General features: G+C 35.4%; 1 protein-coding gene across 3 annotated transcripts in view; it reads right to left on the minus strand.

Moving 5' to 3' along the window:
- The window catches only part of ODAD2 (outer dynein arm docking complex subunit 2), a 218,345-nt gene that overhangs the window by 116,326 nt on the left and 81,119 nt on the right, over positions 1 to 20,900 (minus strand). For all 3 annotated transcript variants that reach the window (XM_072651824.1, XM_072651822.1, XM_072651823.1), the window contains 3 exons: positions 6,802 to 6,948; positions 5,115 to 5,324; positions 1,577 to 1,822 (listed from right to left, as the gene is read on the minus strand). In XM_072651824.1, coding sequence (XP_072507925.1) covers positions 1,577 to 1,822; positions 5,115 to 5,324; positions 6,802 to 6,948 — 603 coding nt within the window. The remainder of the gene's footprint in view (positions 1 to 1,576; positions 1,823 to 5,114; positions 5,325 to 6,801; positions 6,949 to 20,900) is intronic.

Genomic DNA, 20,900 nt, shown 5'->3' on the forward strand with positions numbered 1-20,900 from the left:
TCTATCATGTACATATATGTCATATGCATTTGTGGACAGTTACTAAAAGATCAAGGAAGTTTTTATCAGAAAACAGATTTAAAAAAAAAAAATTAGCTACTACATCGGTACATTTCTGCCTTAAACAGAGATTTCCCTTCAAAACTGTACCTTGATTTTTTTTTTAGTAAAATATTTGTCATGGGTGCCCACTAAAAGAGGTGGGCATGTGATGAAAAGAGGTGGGAGGTGATGAAGTTAAAGAAACTCTCTACAATTAATCATCTATTGCTCTTGAGCTGCATCCACATTCTTATTATTATTAGAAGAGCATGGTGAAAATTCCTATCGTACTCCCTCACCTTATATATTTATCCCAGTTCTCCTATCTCACTGACAGTATTCTGCTATGAAAACAGAAGATTTGATAAGAGACCATTATGCAGATTGCTCAATTTTCATTTAATGAATTTGCAGTAAGAAATCAAAATTTGAATAAAAATTTATAAATATTTTTTAAAGCTCCTTCAAATTTTCTTGAATTAAAACCCAATCCTTATGATGGAAATTTTACTTTCAAGTTGAAGGGTATATAAATTTCATATTCCTCTGGGGCTTTGGGGCTTCCCAGTAAGAACTTAGTTAACTTGGAAAAAATCTGATTTTAACACAGCTCATTATTAAATGGATTTAGATATACTAGGGACTAAGCCATGCCCACCATTACCACCCAAACACTACTCTGTAAAGCTAAAACCCAATATAAAATAATAAGCAAATGCTAATACTTTTCCCTAGAACAATATGATAAAAGTTCCCCACTATTGTTTGACTGGAGCTATAACTAGGAATGTTTTCACTCGGTGTAAAAGGCAAAAAAGGTATCCTGAGCTGGGGGAGGAGGAAGTCAGATACTTTATAGACACTAGAGTAGAATATCAAAAATAACCCACAATTTTTGCTGCCTCGGTGCTGTGTTTGTGCCTGTGGCTGTGTGTGGCTGGTTTGAGGATCCTGGCATGATAGGCAGTATGTGGAGAAGAGGTCCTCTTTTATTCACTTGCCCCTCCCCTCAACCATCGCCATCACTCTAGGTATTGGCATGTTTGAAGAAGAGTTATAGCCATGTGTAGGGGCAGTTAATCTAAAGAGTTTGCCATCACTCATCTATGTATTCATCCATAGATTCTTCTCCTTGACTATCTAAAGAGTTGACTCAGGGCATGAATTCTCTAAATGGGATCCATGTAAATTTGGCAGTGCTTGGTACAAAGTCCTGGTTGTTCTGGCCTGGTTACAAGTTTAGTCTTTACTTATAACATCCTAGCCTTACAGTCTTCCAAGAGAATTTCAATTACTTGATATAGTATGGGTATAGGTTATCCTACAATGTTCTGCCAAAAGGTGAGCTCATTACAATAAAATATAATCTTCAAAAACTGATATATTCAATAATTATCTTGAATATGCACCACAGATATCTATCCAAAAACTTCTCTACAGTCATTGTAATATATTTTTTAAACCTCAAGGAATCTTGAACTTCCTTCATTCTATAGTACTTGACAGCAAGATAGATGAATTTGGTGCAGTATACCTCAGATGCACATTCTTGCAGGGTCCCTACAACAGGAATTAGCATGTTTTCATGTGAAGATTTCAGCAAGCGAGCCAAGAGAGGGATGCCCCCAGCTTTCCGAATGGCTTCTTTGTTTGCATGGCTCTTACTGCAGCTCCACAGTGCCAAAGCCCCACATCGGGCCACTTCTACGTCCTTGGTCTCATACAGGGCATGACGGTGCATAGGATCTGTTTTACTCTGGGCATAATCCAGCAGCTCAACCTGAAAAAACATGTAAGTCTCTCTGTCCATCCAGTAATGAACAATCCTGCAATTCAGTGGCACAAATACTGTCATTCCCATTTTATGGATAAAGAAACCAAGACTGAGACAAGTGAAGGACTTGCACACAATCACACAACTAGAAAGTGCCAGAAGCCCTTCAGAATTCTGATTCTTAACCTAATGACTGCTCTATATTTCTACAAACATAATTCAAAGTCGCCAATATCACTGACATTAGTAATAAGTACATTTAAGAATTTATAATGTGCTAAATAGCTGCCAGTAAAAAGAAAACACAAAATTATGGGAGGTACTGTATATTCTTTCCTGGAAGGAGTTCCATTCCATGAAGGTCCTAAGTCCTTCATGCAATACTTTTAAATATAATTAGAATATTTATGTGATGTTCTTGGTTCTAGCAAATAAGAAATTCACATTAGTTAAAGGCAATGCAGAGATTTCTGAGAAGTTTACCAGTTTTCTGCAATGGAAAAATTATGCAGAAAGTGGTGATGTTAATGATGAGTAAATAACGTTTGTCAGCACCATAGACACTGATGCCATGCAAGGAAGGATGAAAGGCACAATTCAGGCTCAGCATGTTTGCACCTGCTCTTCTGACTCTGCTGATAATTTGGATCTTTCAGCTAAAGCTGATGAGAAGACTAGCGCAAAGCCACTAGCGACAGTAGCTACTTACTCATCTCACATCAGGTATTATAAGACTCAAAAGAAGAGCACCTCCCATGCTGGGATGTCCCCTCCATCTATGCAGCTGACTCAATTCACCAAAGTTATCTAGCATGCCAGCTCTGAACCTGAATGGCAGTTTCAACATCTGGTGAGACAACAGGATCCGAAGGGAATGTTTTCTTTAAATTTGGCTCTTCCGTCCTTGTTGGATGTGTTAGATGTGTCTTGCTCAAGCGAATCATCTCTGGGTGAGCTACAGCATCTAATAATTATTCTCAAATATAAAATATGTTTGATAATAAACATCACATCCTTCACACTAAATGAGAAGTTCGTAACAGACTTAGACTTAGAATAAGATTATTCTGAGAATGAAAGATCTGTAAAATTAAATTTAAAATTAGTCAATTAATCATTTTAATTAGCAAATGTGTTAATAAGAGTAAAAAAGCATTTTTAATGTTTAGAGTTTTTAAAAGTATTTGTCAATAGCTTAAATATTAAATACTGTTCCAACCAACTGATCTTGCTTTGTAACTGCTCACATTTATTTCTATTAATTCAATATATTAAGTACTATAAATATATACAATATATATAGATAAATATAATAAATAATAAATTTAACTTATTCAATATAACAATTTAATCAGGCCTCGATACTTCTCACAACTTTCTGTTTGTCCATTCGCTCTCATCCAATTTTCTTCTCACGTAACCACAGTGTTTATTCATATAGGTCTACTTTCTTTTGACTTTGCATTATTTCACAAAGGCTTTCTAGACTTCCTTCTATTCCTCATATTTGTTAGTTTGAATGAATTCCAGTGTTCTGTTCTATCACTCTTCCCCTAAGGCTTGAAAACGCAGCTGCTTCCAGTTTGGGGCAATTCATATGCTTTGAAAATCCTTGAAAAGATAGTTCTTTTAAAATGATTGATAATACTTTCAGAGCACATGGCCACTGATGGAATTATTAGGTCAAAGCATGTATGTGTTATAACTTTTACTGCCATTTTTTTCTCCAAAAAAGTTCAAGTTTGAAATTCTTCCAACAATGAATTTGTACACCTATTTCTCCACAATCTTTCATTACTCTTACTATATACCCACTCATACTCTGAGCATTCATCCATTATTGAGTAGCAGTTACCGCTGGTGATTTTAAACACATATATTTTAGACACCAAGTTTCATCTGTCATGTTTGTCTAAATATCTCCCCAATCTTGTTTTTCTTTTAATCATCTTTTGTTGTTCCTGCCATTGCATGAAAGGCAGCATGGCATAGTGGACCTCAGAGTCAAAAAAACCTTATTGCAAATCTTACCTCTAATACATCCTGGTTGCAAGACCCTGGGTAAGTCACTTGACCTCAGTGGTCCAAGAAACCCTCTAAAACTAGAATTTGCAGAGAGGGAACTGACCTGCTTTGATAGACAGTTCTGTATACCAATAAAATGATAAATCTAGTCCCTATTCCCCAATTCTTATGTTTCATAAGAGGGTTTTTTGTTTTTGTTTTTAATTTCACTGGAGTCAAGCATATGTCGATCATATGCAGATGGATGACTCGCTAGACAGATCACTGGAACTAGAATCAGGAAAACAGGAGTCAACAGCAGGCTCAGAAACTTACTAGCTGTGTGACCTTGGGCAAGTCATTCACTTTCCACCACTCTAAACAGCTAAGACTCTAAGGGAGGAGATGCTGATCTACCTTAGAAGAGCTCTCCATCTCACAGATGTCACAGGTCCTATCCATTTCCCTATCTTTTCTACTTAACTCAAAGGGCTCAGGTGAAGTTTTATGCAAAAGGAAAGCTTTGGTCATGTCCAAAAATTTGAGAATTAATGACCCTTCAGTCTTTTTTGTTGCTTCTAAACCCGTATTATTGTTGTTGTCCAGTCATTTTTCAGTCATATCTGAATCTTCATGACCCCACCTGAGGTTTTCTTGGCAAAGATACTGGAGTGGTTTGCCATTTTCTTCTCCAGCTCATTTTACAGATGAGGAAACTGAGTCAGACAGGGTTAAGTGATTTACCCAGGGTCTCACAGATAGTGTCAGGGGCCAGATTTGAATGCAGGAAGATGAGTACTCCTGACTCCATGCCTGGCACTCTATCCACTGTGCCTCCTAGCTGCCTCAAACCCAGCTTAATATATGTTTATTCATTAAAACCACAATATTACTTAAAGTAATTTTGGTTCATATTTAGGAAGATGGTGGAATGAATTAATGAGTAGTGAACATTTCTATATTGCTTTTAAAGAGTAGGAGTTACTTAGGTGGTAGGTAGAGCAAAGGATGCCAAGTACCAATGTTGTTAATGTAAATACTTGGGAAAAAATCATATTAAGGAAATATGATTTTAATGGAAAGAATCTTTTGAAACCACACACATACGGAGCTTTACCCTGAGAGGTGATAAAATTATACCCTAAGAGTAAATTAGAAATTTTAGGAGAACTCATTTTCAAGCTAAATTAGACCCTAACTAATAAAACGTTACTTCAATGAACTGAAAATAATTGTTTTTATTTCACACCTCAGTAGCATTTGGCCCATTCATCATAAAAGTTACATTACTTACCAGTTTCTTGATGCCACCATGCTGTCTCACTGTCCTCCGGGCTCTTTTGAAGTTGGCGACATTTGCTATTGTTTCAGCTGCCAAACATTTCAAATTTTTATCCGGAGAATCAAGTATCTTCACCATAATTGGTAAACCTCCAAGGTCAACAATAGTACGTCTGATCTGAGAATTATTGCTAATTTCCTTCAAGATTTTTAATGAACCAATCTAAATGGGGGAAATGTTATAAGCAAAAGATCACTTAAGAATACATGACAAAGTCTATGTTAAAATAATTCCCATGCCAAACAAAAATATTTTTTCATTTTTGAAGGTAGCTGATCTTTCCAAGCTAATTTCATATTCCTTCCCACCCCACACACTATGATCCATCCAAACTCTTACTTGGTGTTCCATACACACACACACACACACACACACACACACACACACACACACACTCACACACACACACATACACACCCCTATATTTCTATGTGCTGTTTCCTTGCCTTTGTATATACTCTATCTCCTATGATTTCAGGCCTGGCACTCTATCTGCTGCACTACCTAGCTGCCCCCACCTCACAACAGTTGGGTGGCTCAAATAATGTCGATGTGAGACAAAGGCGGATATATGATGTGTGATGTGAGATTATGATAGAGATAATAATAGTAAGCTTTAAAATAGCACTCTAATGTTTACAAAGCACTTTATAAATTATATCTCATTTTATACTCACAACCCAGCAAGGTAAATGTTAGTTATTATCCCCATTTTACAGATGAGAAAACAAAGGCAGCCAGTGGTTAAGTGATATGCCCAGGGTCACACAGTTAGTACATAACTGAAGTGGGCTTTGTACTCTAGACTTCTTGACTCCATGTCTAGCACTCTAGCCATATTGCCACCTAGCTGCCTCATAAAAAAGTATAAAAGCAGATAAAATGCTACTTTCTACATGAAAACTATCCTGATTCTCCACCTCAAGTTCTATGACCCTCCCCCTCCAAATTACCCTGTATTTATTTTGTAAATAGTTTGTGTCTATGTATATTTGCACCCATCATTTCCCCAAAATAAAATATAAATCCCCCCAAGGGCAGGAACTTTTTGTTTGTTTTTTGTGTTTCATTTTGTTTTTGATTTGTATCCTAAGCACATTTCCTTGAAAGCACATTAGGCACATTAACAAATGCTTATTGAATAAATGCCCCCAGGAACCTAATCATGAGGAACTGCAACATCCTGCAAGACTGAATCAGCCTTGGTACTTAGACCTCATCAGTACTCCCGGTATCCTCTGCCCTTCTGAAGGGAGGGCAGAGCTTCCACTAAAGGGGGCGCTCAGACCCGCCATCTCTTCATTTTCCACCTGGCTGCCCTCCTTTGGACTTCCCCATCATGACCCTGTGCCAGTACTTTCCTCACCTGATTTTTCGGCTGCCTTTTGTGAGCCGTCTTTCCCTACTTAACTGTTAGCTTCTTGAAGACAGGGACAGCACTTAGCCCAGTGCCTGACCCATAGTAGGCACTTAAACGTTTGATGGGCTGACAAAGACTGAATGAGCAACAAATATATTTTAATAAAGAACTATCCTTTCCACATTTCCAATTAGGACATAAACTCTATCCTGTACGTTATTTATTCTCAGACAACACAGGAAAGGAGATGCATCACTCATTGCTAGCAAAGTTACTCACCTTACATTTGACATCATCTGTATCAAGCAAATTAATTAGGACTTCCAAACCTCCAACATCTCTAATAGCCAACTGGCAGGTTTCTTGGGTTAAGTTGAAATCTCTCATTGAACACAATGCGATTACTGTAGCTGTCTGATTTCCACCCTACAATAATAACATAATAGACAATTGCAAATTAACCAAGACTATATTTCTTTTTTTAACATATGAAGTCAGGTAATATATGTTTTCACATTAGCCATGTTGCAAAAAAAAAAAAAGACAAGAAAAATAAGGAAAGTGAAAAAATATGCTTCGATCTGTACTGAGAATTCATTAGTTCTCTTTCTAGAAGGTGGATATTATTTTTCACCATGAATCTCTTGGAACTGTCATTATTCATTGTAGTGATCAGAGTAGCTAAATTTTCACAACTTATTTATTGTTACAATATTGCTGATATTGTGCACAATGTTCTCCTACTTATGATGATTTCATTTTGCATCACCTCACATTCCAGGTTTTTCTAAAACCATTCCTCTCATCATTTCTTATAGCACAATGGTATTCCATCACAATCATATATCATAACTCAGTTAGCCATTCTCCAATTGATGGGTATCCCCTCAATTTCCAATTCTTTATCACCACAAAAAGAGCTACTATTACTGTTTTTGTACCTACATGTCCTTTTTCTTTTTCTTTGATGTTTTTGGGCTACAGACCAAGTAGTGGAATTGCTGAGTCAAAAGTTATGCACAGTTTTATAGCCTTTTGGGCACAGTCCCAAATTCACTCCAGAATGATTCTACCAGTTCACAGCTCCACCAACAGTGCATTAGTGTACCTATTTTCCACATCCCTTCCAGCATTTAAGACCACATTTCTATTTTTTTTAAAGTACTGGCTTATTATTGAACTACCCCCTTTCATGCACTTTTCATTCTGGCCAAACCATAGAGCCAAACTCAATATTATGTCTACCACAATGATACATTTACTTAAGTGGGCCACCATGTCTGGAATGTACTCAAATCTCATTTATTGCTGCTCAAAATTCTTATATTCATCCAAGGTCAAGTGAAATCTCTTTCAGGTAGACTTACCTGGTCCCCCATTGGTTATTTTATATTTACTTCCACTTGGATGGATCAGAGGGTCTTAGCCAAGGAGTACATAAAAGATGAGAGTAGAGAGATGGGTGTGGGGTACTACCATGAATATTGGACTGAGTAATTTATATATTATATGATAGAGAAAGAGGGAGCTATCACCAGTTCCTGAGCTGGGTAGTAGTGTTATGAAAATAGTCTTTGAAAACATTTTAAGGTTTGCATGTGGAACAGACTAAGGCAGGGAGCAATAGGAGATATGGAATTAGGCTAGAAACTGCTGCAGCAATCCCTGAGGAAAGTGAGCAAAGCCTGAATGGATGGTTAGATGGAGAATAAAGTGTACCTCTATGTTTGCGAGAAGAGAACACTCAAAGTTCATGCTACAGACAGAGATATGCAAGTTGGAAAGATGGTGGACTTCTCATTACTGAGCCTTTGTGAAGCAATAGTGGGATACTAAATATTTAAGAAAACAATTCAACAAACCAAAATCCCCATTCTGTGCAAAACTAAATAGACAGGGAACTTAAAAGAGGTTACTGATCATGACTGTGAAATCAGGAACTCAATAGATTTCCTTAGTACAATTTTTGAGGTAAGTCCACTGGTCATTTTTTTTCTCTAAAAATCTTCTGAAGGATAGAATATGGTTTACTGTGCCTAAAGTAGTCTTTAGAATATACTTTAATCAGTTTGACTTGAGTAAAATACTGTGAAGTGGTTCAAGGCAATGAAAAGTTGGTATTTTAGTCTTAAAATATATGGGCTTTCTTTTAAGGGTAAGCAGGTGTTCAAGGTTACAGCCCCTCTTTCCCATACAAATGTATAGCACCATCATTCCATTCAAGTATTTTCCAATCAGGAAGAAAAACTCTCTAAACTGGGACTACAATTTGATCTACGATGCAATAATATACATAGAACTTATCTGTTACATATATAATGACAGATATGACCTTGAACACCTTCTAAATATTTTAAAAACCAAATATATCTCCTTCTTCTATCATATTTACCAAAAATAAAATAATGTATGGACATCATAAATGCATTTTTCTTCTCTTCATTACTTATACAGCTTAATGTGTATTCAAAAAGAAACCACAATAACATATTTTCATATGTTTTTTTTTTCCAAAACATTAGGTTGATGTACTACTGCTGGTGGCCACAACAAATATTCCTCCTTATGTATGTAACCATTGCCCAAAACCCTATACATAAAAATATGACAAACATGGAAATGATTAACTCCTCATTAAATTCACACAAAATCTACATCATGCCATTAGGCTCTTTGAAATCTGATCCTTTGGATGCAAAATAAATTCTACTGGCACTTGAACAATCAATTTTTATGGGTTTAAATTAAATGCAGATTTGACTTTAAAATGCTGATCCCATCTTACATAATTTTTTATAAATAGCCAATAAATTAATTGAAAATAAAATGTGAATTCTAAAACAAGCTGCATACCATAGTAATAAATGAAACAATTTCTAACAAATTTGAATATAGTAACTAGAGCTCTTCAGTTCAGCAAAAAGTCATGTCATCTGCTTACGATGCATGTTAACTAGAAAAATGCTCATGCAAGAAGCTTACCATCCACAGTTTAAAGTAGTTTGCAACTGATATGATATGAGGGTTATTGATATTCCCCCTATTATGTTATAGAAACATTAAGTAATTTATTTAAAAACAAATTTAGGGCTCAGATGATGACACTTTGCCTACAGTATTCGTCATTGTTGTTTTTAACTATGAAAACATTTTTGGCTGATCTACATCAGTATTGGAAGTGCTTAGGAGCACTGATTTTAGATCTGATCCTAGAAGCACAGAATCATAGGATTTGACAGCTGAACAGATCTCAGTAGCTCTACTGTCAAATACACACACACACAAAAAGGAATCCATGCTCTAAGACACCTGACAAATAGACATTCATTCTCTCCTTGAAGACCTCCAAAGAGCAAACAACTACCATTTCACCTCATAGGAGGTACATCATTCTACTTCTGCATATCTCTAATTGTGAGATTGTTGATTCCTGACATTGAATCTGTAGGCTCATTACAATTTTTACACATCACTCCTGGTTCTTCCTTTTGATGCCAAAGAGAAGGAATCAAATCCATCCTCCATCTGACAGCCATTCAAATAATTAAAGATGGTCATGCTGTCCCTCCCACCACCCCTTTTCTTCTCCTCTCCAAGCTAAATGGGTCCAGTTCTTTCTATTAAACCTCATAGAAAATGGGCTCAAGGCACTTCCTCAGGCTGGCTGTCCTCCTTTAGACACATTTGAGCTTATAAATGCTGTAAGAATGTCCTTTTTAAACCACAGAACCTAGAACTGAACATAATACTCCAGATGAGGTCTGTTGAGGGCAGAGCCCAGCAAGACTAACATCTCCTTATACTTGGAAGCAATGACTCTGAAAGCAGTTCCTAATCACACTCGTTTTTGAGGCTGCCACATCATGCTTCTGACTCACATTGAGTTAGCAATGCGATAAAACAGAGCTGTCAAACACACAGGCTGCATGTAGCCCACAACCCTCCCCAAGTGCTGCCCAAACCAGATGAAAATGAAATGGGGAAATACTTAACAAAATAATTAAAAATACAATCAGACATCAATATTTTAAAACTACATCAATATGTGGCCAGTAGGGTTTTTTCCACATGGATTGGTAGCCCCTGTTTCTATTTCCATCTAATACCACTGCACTAAAATACTCAGACCTTGTACTGGACAACTGGTATCTAATCATGTCCCAATCATGAACACTCATTGGGCATTAACATAAAATACCTAATATTTCCTTTTTATATATCTGTCTTGATATACCAATTAATCACATTGTTGTTTATTTTTCATTCTCAAAGAGGAACATAACATTGGGGAGGTGATGATATGACACTGAATTTAAGTGAGGGACAGCTGTGCAAAGTCACCAGCCTCACTTTCACCTCCAGAGCCATCTGAGTTTATGGGCTAGAGGACCATGCCTTAACTAAGTCATATGCCCCTCAAGGAAGCAAAGGGATAAGAAAAGAGACAATGCTAAGAATATATTCAGAATAGCAAAATATGCTATACTTTCATTATTTACTATGTTTTTTAAATGGTATTCATCAGACTTACAAAACTATGTCAATTGTATCTAATGATATGCTAATTTGCTATGCTAATATTATCAGAACATTTTTTTAAAAATCAAGAACTTCTTTTTTATAATTGAAGTCTAAATCAATGTTTAAAGAATATATCTGTAACCAAAGCCTAACTTACTGCTCTGGGCATAGTAGGCATTTTATAATCATTTTGTAGAATTTCAAAGATTTAAATTTTTCTGGGGATAGAGTATAAATTTACTGATTATTATTGCCAATTTAATTCAACATATAGCATTTTTTTAAAATGGACCTATAAACACAAGTAAAGATGACCAGATATAAATGGAATGTTAAGTTTCATAAAAGCAGGGATGGTGACATTTTTTATGACTGTAACTCTAGCTCCTAGAAAGAACAGTGCCTCACACATACTAGTTGCTTAAGAATAGATTTAGAGTTGGAAAGGACCTAAGAAGTCATCAAATGTATATTTTATAGATCAGGAAACTGAGGTACTAAGAGATTATAATACTCGCCCAAGATCACAAAGATAGGGAGCAACAGAACCAAATCCAAAGCTCTTAACATTCTGCTACAAAGCTTTGTAAATATTTATTGGGTGTTGACTATTCTCTGAATTAAGACAATTATTTCATCAATTCCAGTAATATTTATCAAATAAATATTGGAAAATATCAATCAGATAAATGCATATTTATTTCCTTATTTCTTTTTCCTTGTAAAATGAATATTTAACATTTTTTAAAAGGAACATTTTATTACAAGAAAACAATAAAAAAGGTGAGCAATTCAAAATTCAGGACAAGACCAGACTTCTTCAGATTTTTAATCTCTTTATCCAATCTTCCTCATTCAGACAACCTTTTTTGAGACATCTTGCAAACTGATTTAAAAAAAACATTTTAACATTTAGAGGCATGATAAAAGACCATCTATGACAACATGTATTAGAAAATATTTTTTCCTCATGAGCATGTATCTTTAGATGGTTTGTTTTTTGGTTTTAAATTTGATTTTTCACTTCAATTTCTAAAATATAAGAGGTCAAACTGTATCCTGTTAAGAGATGAGTTATGGGCAATGTGACAGCTGTGGAATAATTCTCTGCCACATTTCCTAAATTGTCTAAAGTCTCTGGACCACAGCCTGGTCGTGTTTAAAGCATCCAGATAATAACCAGGCATAGTGAACATTAAAAATTACTGTTTCCATGATGCCGACATTGCTGTACAATGATCTAACATGTGGAAATCGGCAACTGTTAATCCTCCTCAGCACAGGCACATCGGATTCCAGTGACAGCAATAAAGCAGGTCCAGTCCAAACCCAACTAAATCTACTCTTAAGTACCAACAGCCTTTGGGGACCAGGCTTCCCCTTAGAACTTATTCCCTGCCAATGGAGCCTGATTATGGAGACTACTAACTAGTCAGGAAACTACCAGATCTTCCCTTCCCCCACCAATCAGAATGCCAGGATCAGTCACTTGGTCTTTACTTCTGCCATGAATTAACCATAAACACAAATCCTTCTTTACATGTTGTCTCCCCCAATTAGAAGGTGATCTTCTTGAGAGTAGGAACTGTCTTGATTTTCTTTTTGTATCACCAGCATTTAGCCCTGCGCTTTGCACATAATAAGTGCTTAATAAATGCTCTTCTATCCCATTCATTCATTCTATTAATACTCTATTATCTGGGGCAGCTAGGTGGTGCAGTGGATAGAGCACCAGTGCAGGAGTCAGGAGGACCTGAGTTCAAATCTTACCTCAGACACTTGACACTCACTATCTGTGTGACCTTGGACAAATCACTTAACCCCAATTGCCTCATTCTGGGTCATCTCCAGTCATCCTGATAAATATATGGTCATTGGATTCAGATGGCTCTGGAGGAGAAGTGAGGATGGTGACCTGCACAGCCCTCCTTCACTCAAAACAAAGTCAAGTGCAAGTCATGTCATTATTTCTCTGATGGCATGGTCCTCTTCGGCAATGAAGGATGAATACACACTCTATTATCTACAAGGTAAGTCATGGTCCACTTGCCTGAGCACTCATTTGTCATTAACATAAACTACCTGACATTACTTTTTTATGTGTCTTTCTTGCTATCTCTAATTAAGTCATATGCTCCTCAAGGTCAGCAACTATGTATTATACATGTTTTTAATCTCTGGGGCCCAGTATAACATTTTATATCTATATATGGTACATATTTGTTATTGGCTTTTGGGAGGTGGGGTCTAGATCCATGAATTCATTGGCATGAAGGACTATCAATGTGGAAACTCTTTCCACAGATGAGAATGGACACTTCTATCTCTTAGAGTTTTGGAGAGTTGCCTGGGGACACTGAAAGTTGGACTGATTTGCCCAAGGTGACGCAACCAATATTATAGGACTTGAATCCTGGTTTTCCTGAGTCCAAACCTGCTATGTTATCCCATTATACCATGTTGTTTCTGATTTGTTGATGGCAAAAGAGAAATATTAAGATCACTTGATTAAACTAAGCTCCTATTGGGCTTAGAAATGTACTAGTTTGAAAAAAATAAGAAGAATCACTTGTAGACTAATCCACTCAGCTTTGGAATCCACAGAAAGGACCCCAGGAATCCTGTGAGACAGACAAGGTGGGGTAACTGAAAAGTCAAGTGCAGGACAAGCCCAAAGAATCTCAGGTGGAGTACCCTGAGCACCCACAGGGCTGTTATAGGGAACTCTGGCCGGTCTAGGAACAGTGCTAGCAGCCTTCCCAGGCTCAGAGGTAGGAAAGGATCCTAGCTAAAGATCAACCTTAGCATCCCAAAGTAATAGAGATGGGAGCCATTTCACAGGACAGTCATTGTGAGGCTCCAGGAAGGTACTAGAACTTCACTAGAGGACTGGACCTAGAGGTATGAGAAAAAGTCATAGACTCCATAGGCCTTGGTGGGAGCTAAGTAGGAATAGTACCTAAGCCCAGCAACAGGGGGGATGGACTCTAAGCAGAAACTAACTCAGGAGAAGGTCCTAGAGCTCTGGGAAGAGAGAGGGTCCAGGTATATCCCAGCAGCAGAATGACCCCAGAGTTCCTTAGAAGAGAGGCCTAGTCTTAGCAAATATACCCAGGGCCAAAATGACCTTGGCTATGCTATTCTGTTGTGTAGTCTGGCCCAGATATAGAATATCTCCCACCCCAACCTTGATATAGCTGTTGAAAGAAGCAAAACAAAGAAAACTACGGATACTGTGAGGAAATGTCTTGCTTTGAGAGATACCCTGCAGTAAACCCCAAGGAGAATAGGTTCCCACAGGTCCAAGTAAAGTCTCTAAGGAAAAAAATGCCTGGTCAAAAGGATTAGAGGAATACCTGGAAGAAATAAAATAAAAGAAACAAAATGGAATTGCTATGGAAGAAAATATGGCGAAGAGAACTGATAACTTAGGACAGTGAAGATCCTCACCCAAGAACTAAGTATCCTGAAACTTAGAATTGGCTAAACAGAAAACAATAATGCCATAAAAGCAATGAAAATAGTAAAAAAACAAAATCAAAAGATTGAAAAAAAGAAGAAACTTTAAAATGTTAGGTCAAAACAGCTAGCCTGGAAAACAGATCAAAGAGAGATAATTTAAGAATTATTGAACTATCTAAAAATGATGACCAAAAAAAAGTGTTAATACCATACTTCATTCAGGAAATTGTAAAGTAAAATTGTCTAGAACTCTTAGACCTAGAAGACAAAGTGAAAACAGAATCTACTATCTCCTAAAGAAGAAACTCCAAAATAAAAATGATCAGAAATGTCAAATTCCAAAACTTCCAGATCAAAGGAAAAAAATACCACAAGCAGCAAAAAAGAAAACATTCATTCAGGTACCAATGAGACAAAACAAAGAACACTCAAGACTTCACAGCTGACACTAAAAATAAGAGGAGAGAAGAGTTTGGAATATATTTTAAAAGGAAAATAAAAGATTACAAGATCTGGAAAAACTAGGTACAGGCATACTCAGAGATATTGCAAGTTTGCTTCCAAGCCACCACAATAAGGTAAATATCACAATAAAGCAAGTCACGTGATTTTTTTTATTGCTCAGGTCATATAAAAGTTATGTTTACACGATGCTGTAGTATATTAAGTGTGCAATAGTATTATATCTAAGGAAAAACCCTAATGCATATACTTTAATTTAAAATATTTTATTGCTAAAAAATGCAAACATCTGAACTTTCACTGAGTCATAATATTCATGCTGGCAGAGGGTCTTGCCTCAACACTGATGGATGCTAATTTATCAGAGTGGTGGCTACTGCAGGTTGGGGTGGCTGTGGCAATTTCTTAAAATAAAACAATTAAGCTGGCTGTATTGATTGATTCTTTCTTTCATTTGAACACTTAGAGACCATTGTTGGGTTATTAACTGGCTTAATTTAAATATTGTTGTGTCTCAGGGAATAGGAAGGCCCAAGAACAGGGAATGAGACTGTGCAATGGCTGGTCAGTGGAGCAACTAGAACACATACATTTATTGATTAACTTCACCATCTTATGTGGGCACAGTTTGTGGTGCTCCAAAACAATTACCATAGTAACATCAAAGATCACTCATCACAGACCACCATAACAGATACAGTAATAATTAAAAAGTCTGAAATACTATGAGAATTATCAAAATGTGACACAGAGATATGTGAGCGCATTCTGTTAGAAAAGTTGTACCAGTAGACTATCTTGACTCAGGGTTGCCACAAACCTTCAATTTGTAAAAAACACAATATCTGCAAAGTACCATAAAATGAAGTGCAATAAAATGAGTTACACCTGCATAATCAATTCTACAAAGGGAAAAATGTATTTTTAATGGAATAAAGGATTTCTAAGCAATCCTGATAAAAAAGCAAGAACTGGGTAGAGATTCTAAAATGGAAACATTGACAGCAAGAAAAACAGAAAGGTACAGACTTTTTTAAAAAATCAGAAGAGAATACTGGGTAAAGAATTGCTTACATGTTACTAGGAGGATAAGAAACAAGCTACAGAGCACGTGGAGGTTGTTTTGTACTGTTTTGATGTTCTTAGGCGAAGGTAAAAATGGAAGGGAGACTATACTAGGACAGAAATGATGAGGAAGGGGAAGGAAATATCAGTATCACATACAAAGAGGAAAAGCATATAATCATGGAAGAATGAGTGTGGAGAACAGACATCCATGAAGCTCTCTTTCACCTAAACTAGATAAAAGATTGAACACAATTATGCACACATACAGACATGTTGGTGTAGAAACACATCGTACTCAAAAGTGAAATAGAAAGGGCTAGGCACAGAGGAATTAAAAGGAAAGGAAAAAGGAGTAAAAATCTAAGAGCAGGGGGAAGGCAAGAGGAAGAGAAAAGATACAATGGAACAGAAATAGACCATTTCAGTTATGGACCGCAAAAGACAAACTCCCTTTATTTTGCCACACTCTTCTGTAAAAAGGGAAATGGGAGCAAAATGAGAAAAAAATGTGTAAGAGGACATGATGTAGGGTCATATACAATTAATCACCAAAAGTGTAAAAGTGAAAGAATGAACCTCTCTTCAGAATGGAAGAGGATAGTAGAATGGTTCAGAAAATAGAATCCTCTAATATGTGATTTACAAGAAACACACTTGAAACACAAAGTCACAGTAGTCACAGTGTTAAAATGAGGGGCTAAAGCGCCTAACTTTAAAAATCAGGAGTAGCAATCATGATTTCAAATAAGCCTATAGTAAATACAAACATGATAAAAAGAGATAATTACATTTTGCTTAAAGGCACTATAAATAATGAATAAATAGCAATAGTTACCATATATACACCTAATACCATAGCATCTAAATATTTAAAGGAAAAGAAAATAGAATAGGAAAGAGTTAGTAAAACTACAATGGTAGGGGAACTTAATGTACTCCTTTCATATCTAGACATAGCTAACCAAAACGTAAATATTTTTTTAAAAGTTAAGGACCTTAATATAACTTTAGAAAAATTTTTAAAAGAGATGATATATAATAAAAAAGAGGATAGATCTCCAGTAATTACTGAATGGTAATAGAAAAGAATTTATACACTTATAAGTTATATATTGCACTTCTATAAACACTGGTCAGATATTAGAGAATAAATTCTTTTTCCAAAAAGTTTAGAAAAACAGAAATATTAAACTCATCATTTATTTATCACAATGCAATAAGAATTATAGTTACTAAAAGGTCCTTAAAGGGAAAAATGGTGATTGAAAGCTAAATAACATAATTCTAAAGAATGGGTGGGTTAAAGAATAAGTTGTGAAAACAATAGAAAATTTAATTATAGAAAACAAAACAATGAAACAACACACTAAAACTCACAGGATGCAGCTAAAACAGTCCATAGTGGGAATTTATATCTATAAATGTTTTTATTAATGAAAGAAAAAAAGAAATGAAAGAATCAGGCATCCTTTTTAAAAAAAAAAACTTAAATCAAAAATCTCTAATTAATCAGCAAAATAGACATTCTGAAAATTTAAAAAGAGATTAATGAGATTGAAAGCAAAATTGAAAATCAAAAACACCACTGAAATAGTTTTTTAAAAATCAACTAGGAGTTTTTACAAAACAAACTAAATTAATAAGCAGTTTAGTTAATCTGACTTTAAAGAGAAGGAAACAAATTGATTGTATCAAGGAAATAAAGGCATTATTAGAAACTATTATGTCCCATTATACATTATCAAAATTTGACAACTAAGAGGAAAGGCATGAATACTTACAAAAATATTAAATAATCAGATTAACAATAAGAGAAATGGGCTATTTATTAACCCAATATCAGAAAAAGAAAATAAACAAGCCATAAATGAATTCCAAAGGAAAAAACTGTAACAACAAATGGGTTTATAAGTGAATTCGTTAAGTATTTTACCAAGTTTTTTAAAGTAACAAATGGTAACTTTTTGATCTCTTGCTATGATAGGAATGTGCTTTTTATACATAAAATCTATAAAGCAATATACTTAATGAATAACTGCAAAAAAATTAAATATCATCAAATCAGGTAAAAACCACATATTAGAAAGATTATACACTCTGACCAGGTTGAGTTTAAATCAAGAATGTAGGATTATTTCAACATGAGGAAGACTATAAATACAATAAATCATACTAATAATATAATAAAAACCATATGATTGTACCAATAGATTTTGAAAAGGCTTTTGACAAAATCCAGTGCCCATTTCTATTTTTTTAAAAAAAAGTTCAAGAAAGTATAGGACCTTTTTAAGTATAGTAAACAATATCTATTTAAATCTAAGCACAAACATTTAATGGAAAAAAGTTCAAAGCCTTCCCAATAAGAAATCAAAGTAGGACATCTCCAGATTCCATAAAGAAACTGGATCTGTGAAAACATTAAGAGAGTAACACTGTAGCACATGAAGTACTTTTAACTGACTGTCCCTCAAATTCAGGAGAACCCAACAAACAGGATCCAAGGAATTTGGAAGATGATGAAATAAATTGCAGTAAAAGACATTTTTATTCTCAAATAGGAACATATGAGCTTTGTTTCCCTCAAGTAACCTTCAACAATTATTTGTACTTTAATGTATCTGAGATTTCATCAATGTGAGCACTCCTTCACCAGTGCATAATGCAACCCACACAGTGTAATTTTAGTCCATGGTTCTCCATAATTCTCTATGTGAATGTGTTAGAGACCTACTTCGAGGTGTTAACTATTTTGTGGACAGCCAATAACATTTCAACTGTTCATCTGTTATCCCTAACCTCATTGCATAACCAGCTCATTTCCAGTTCTGGTCATGAATTATCTTTAGCACCTGTCAAAGCACAGATCTGACCATGTCTCTCTCCTGGTCAAAAACCTTCCATGGTTCTGTTGCTTCCAGAAAAAAATTAAAATTCCTAACTTTGGCATTAAAGTTCTTCACGGTCTGATTCTAGACTACTTTTATAGACTAATTTCAAAATCTTCCCTTTCTTGAATTCTATTTTCCAACCAAATTGGTTTACTTGTCATTCCCCAAACTTAGCATTTCAACTCTCATTCCCATGCTTTTGAAAAAGCTGCTCTCCATATTTGGAAAGCACTCCATCCTCATATTTCTATCTCTTGAACTGCTTAATTTCTACTTTTTCTATAAAGTCTTTCCTGATCCCCTAATTTGTTAATGCTTTTCTTTCCTTCCTCGATTTTTTATTGATCTATGTAGAGGTAGTATTCCTCTAATAATATTTAAGTGTCATGAAGGCAGGCACAATTGCATTTTTATTTTCAATTCTAGCGCCTTGCACAGCACCTTATATGTAACAGGTGCTTAATGAATGCTTGTTGACCTGAATTATTGAATTCTGACATGTTATCATGGATATTTTACAGCAGTCCACTTACACCTACCATGTGTTCTTTGAATTGCTCTCTGAATCACCTTCAGTTTTGATACTTCAAAGATAAAGATATTCCATGATTCACAGCCAGGAGAATGCTAACAGGAGAATGCTAACGTTGAAAACATGAACTTCTATGTCAGGAAGCATGTTAAAACCAAAGTGCTGCCAATTTGCGAAGTACAATACAGTCTTGTCTTTTCCTTACTTTTCTGGACTACATCAATGTTTGTCCACAATACCTGCCCATAACAGTGATTGGCTCTCATTAAGTTGTCCATTCAACTACATATCATAATCTAATCGATGGGCATTTCGTTTTGTTTTATTCCTTGTGTACATATTCCAATGCTGACTTCTCAGATCATTCTGGGTTTCATGGAGGATGCATTGTAATATTAGGAAACAGACACAATCAGGAAAGCAGTATCTGCAAAGCAATATAGCTGGATAACTTTATTATCTATAGGGAATTTTTCTTTCATTTGAACTTTGAAATGAATATAATCCAAGACTGGTGAATACCTTCAGCAAGTAACTATTCCTACTTTATGCCTCACTTGAAATTGATAATCAGAAGACTATTAAACACAGTTGTCCATGTGGTTACATCTTTCAAGGAAACTTGGATGATCTTAACATGCATACATAAGGAGATGTTTTGTTTTTTGTTACCAGCAAATAATAAACAATAGGATCTGTATCACCTATGTTTCTGTCAACTGAGTGACTGAATAAAAGGAATTTTTGTAGAAAATGTTCTTCAAAAGTCTACTTTTTAAAACTTCATCAAATAAAATTTTAATATGTACAAAGACCATTTTCATAAAGATCTTATGGAGAAGAGAAAGTAAGCATAAGAGTCAGTAACCCTTTCTTCTTAATAATAATTTTAGGCATTAGTAACATAAATCTGCAATTTTTCCCACTCTTTTGATATCTTTAAGATATTCCAGAAAAGTGATTCCCTAGTTCTCTTAAAATCCCGTCACTCCTAGCATACAATTTTACATGAATTTGGTCTGGTTCTTGACTTCTTGAACGTAATTACAAATTCTTTCTATAGCACATGCTCACTTTTACATCATCAAACATAAATTGTCTTGATTTGAAAGATCTTATCAAGTTTTTCATAGATTTTCTCTACATTCTTTATTCACTGAAACAGATGCTGCCACATAAACTATCTGTATGATGTGCTTTTTGCTCACAATTGTGAGCACTATAAAGGAAGGTGAACAAATACCTTATGAAATTACGTTTCTTGTTGCCTCTGAGAATGAGGAAAACAACAGCACCGACTTATTTACTTGCCTCTGTGTTAGTTCCCCTCCACAATTTCTTCATACCTCATGCTTTCATATATAATGAGAATGTTCATGTTATTTTGCTTCTGTTCCTCCAGTAGCATATCTGAATGAATTTAGAGTACCTGTATCTAAATT

Source organism: Notamacropus eugenii, chromosome 3 (assembly GCF_028372415.1).
Source record: "Notamacropus eugenii isolate mMacEug1 chromosome 3, mMacEug1.pri_v2, whole genome shotgun sequence".
In the NCBI taxonomy this organism is placed as follows: domain Eukaryota; kingdom Metazoa; phylum Chordata; class Mammalia; order Diprotodontia; family Macropodidae; genus Notamacropus; species Notamacropus eugenii.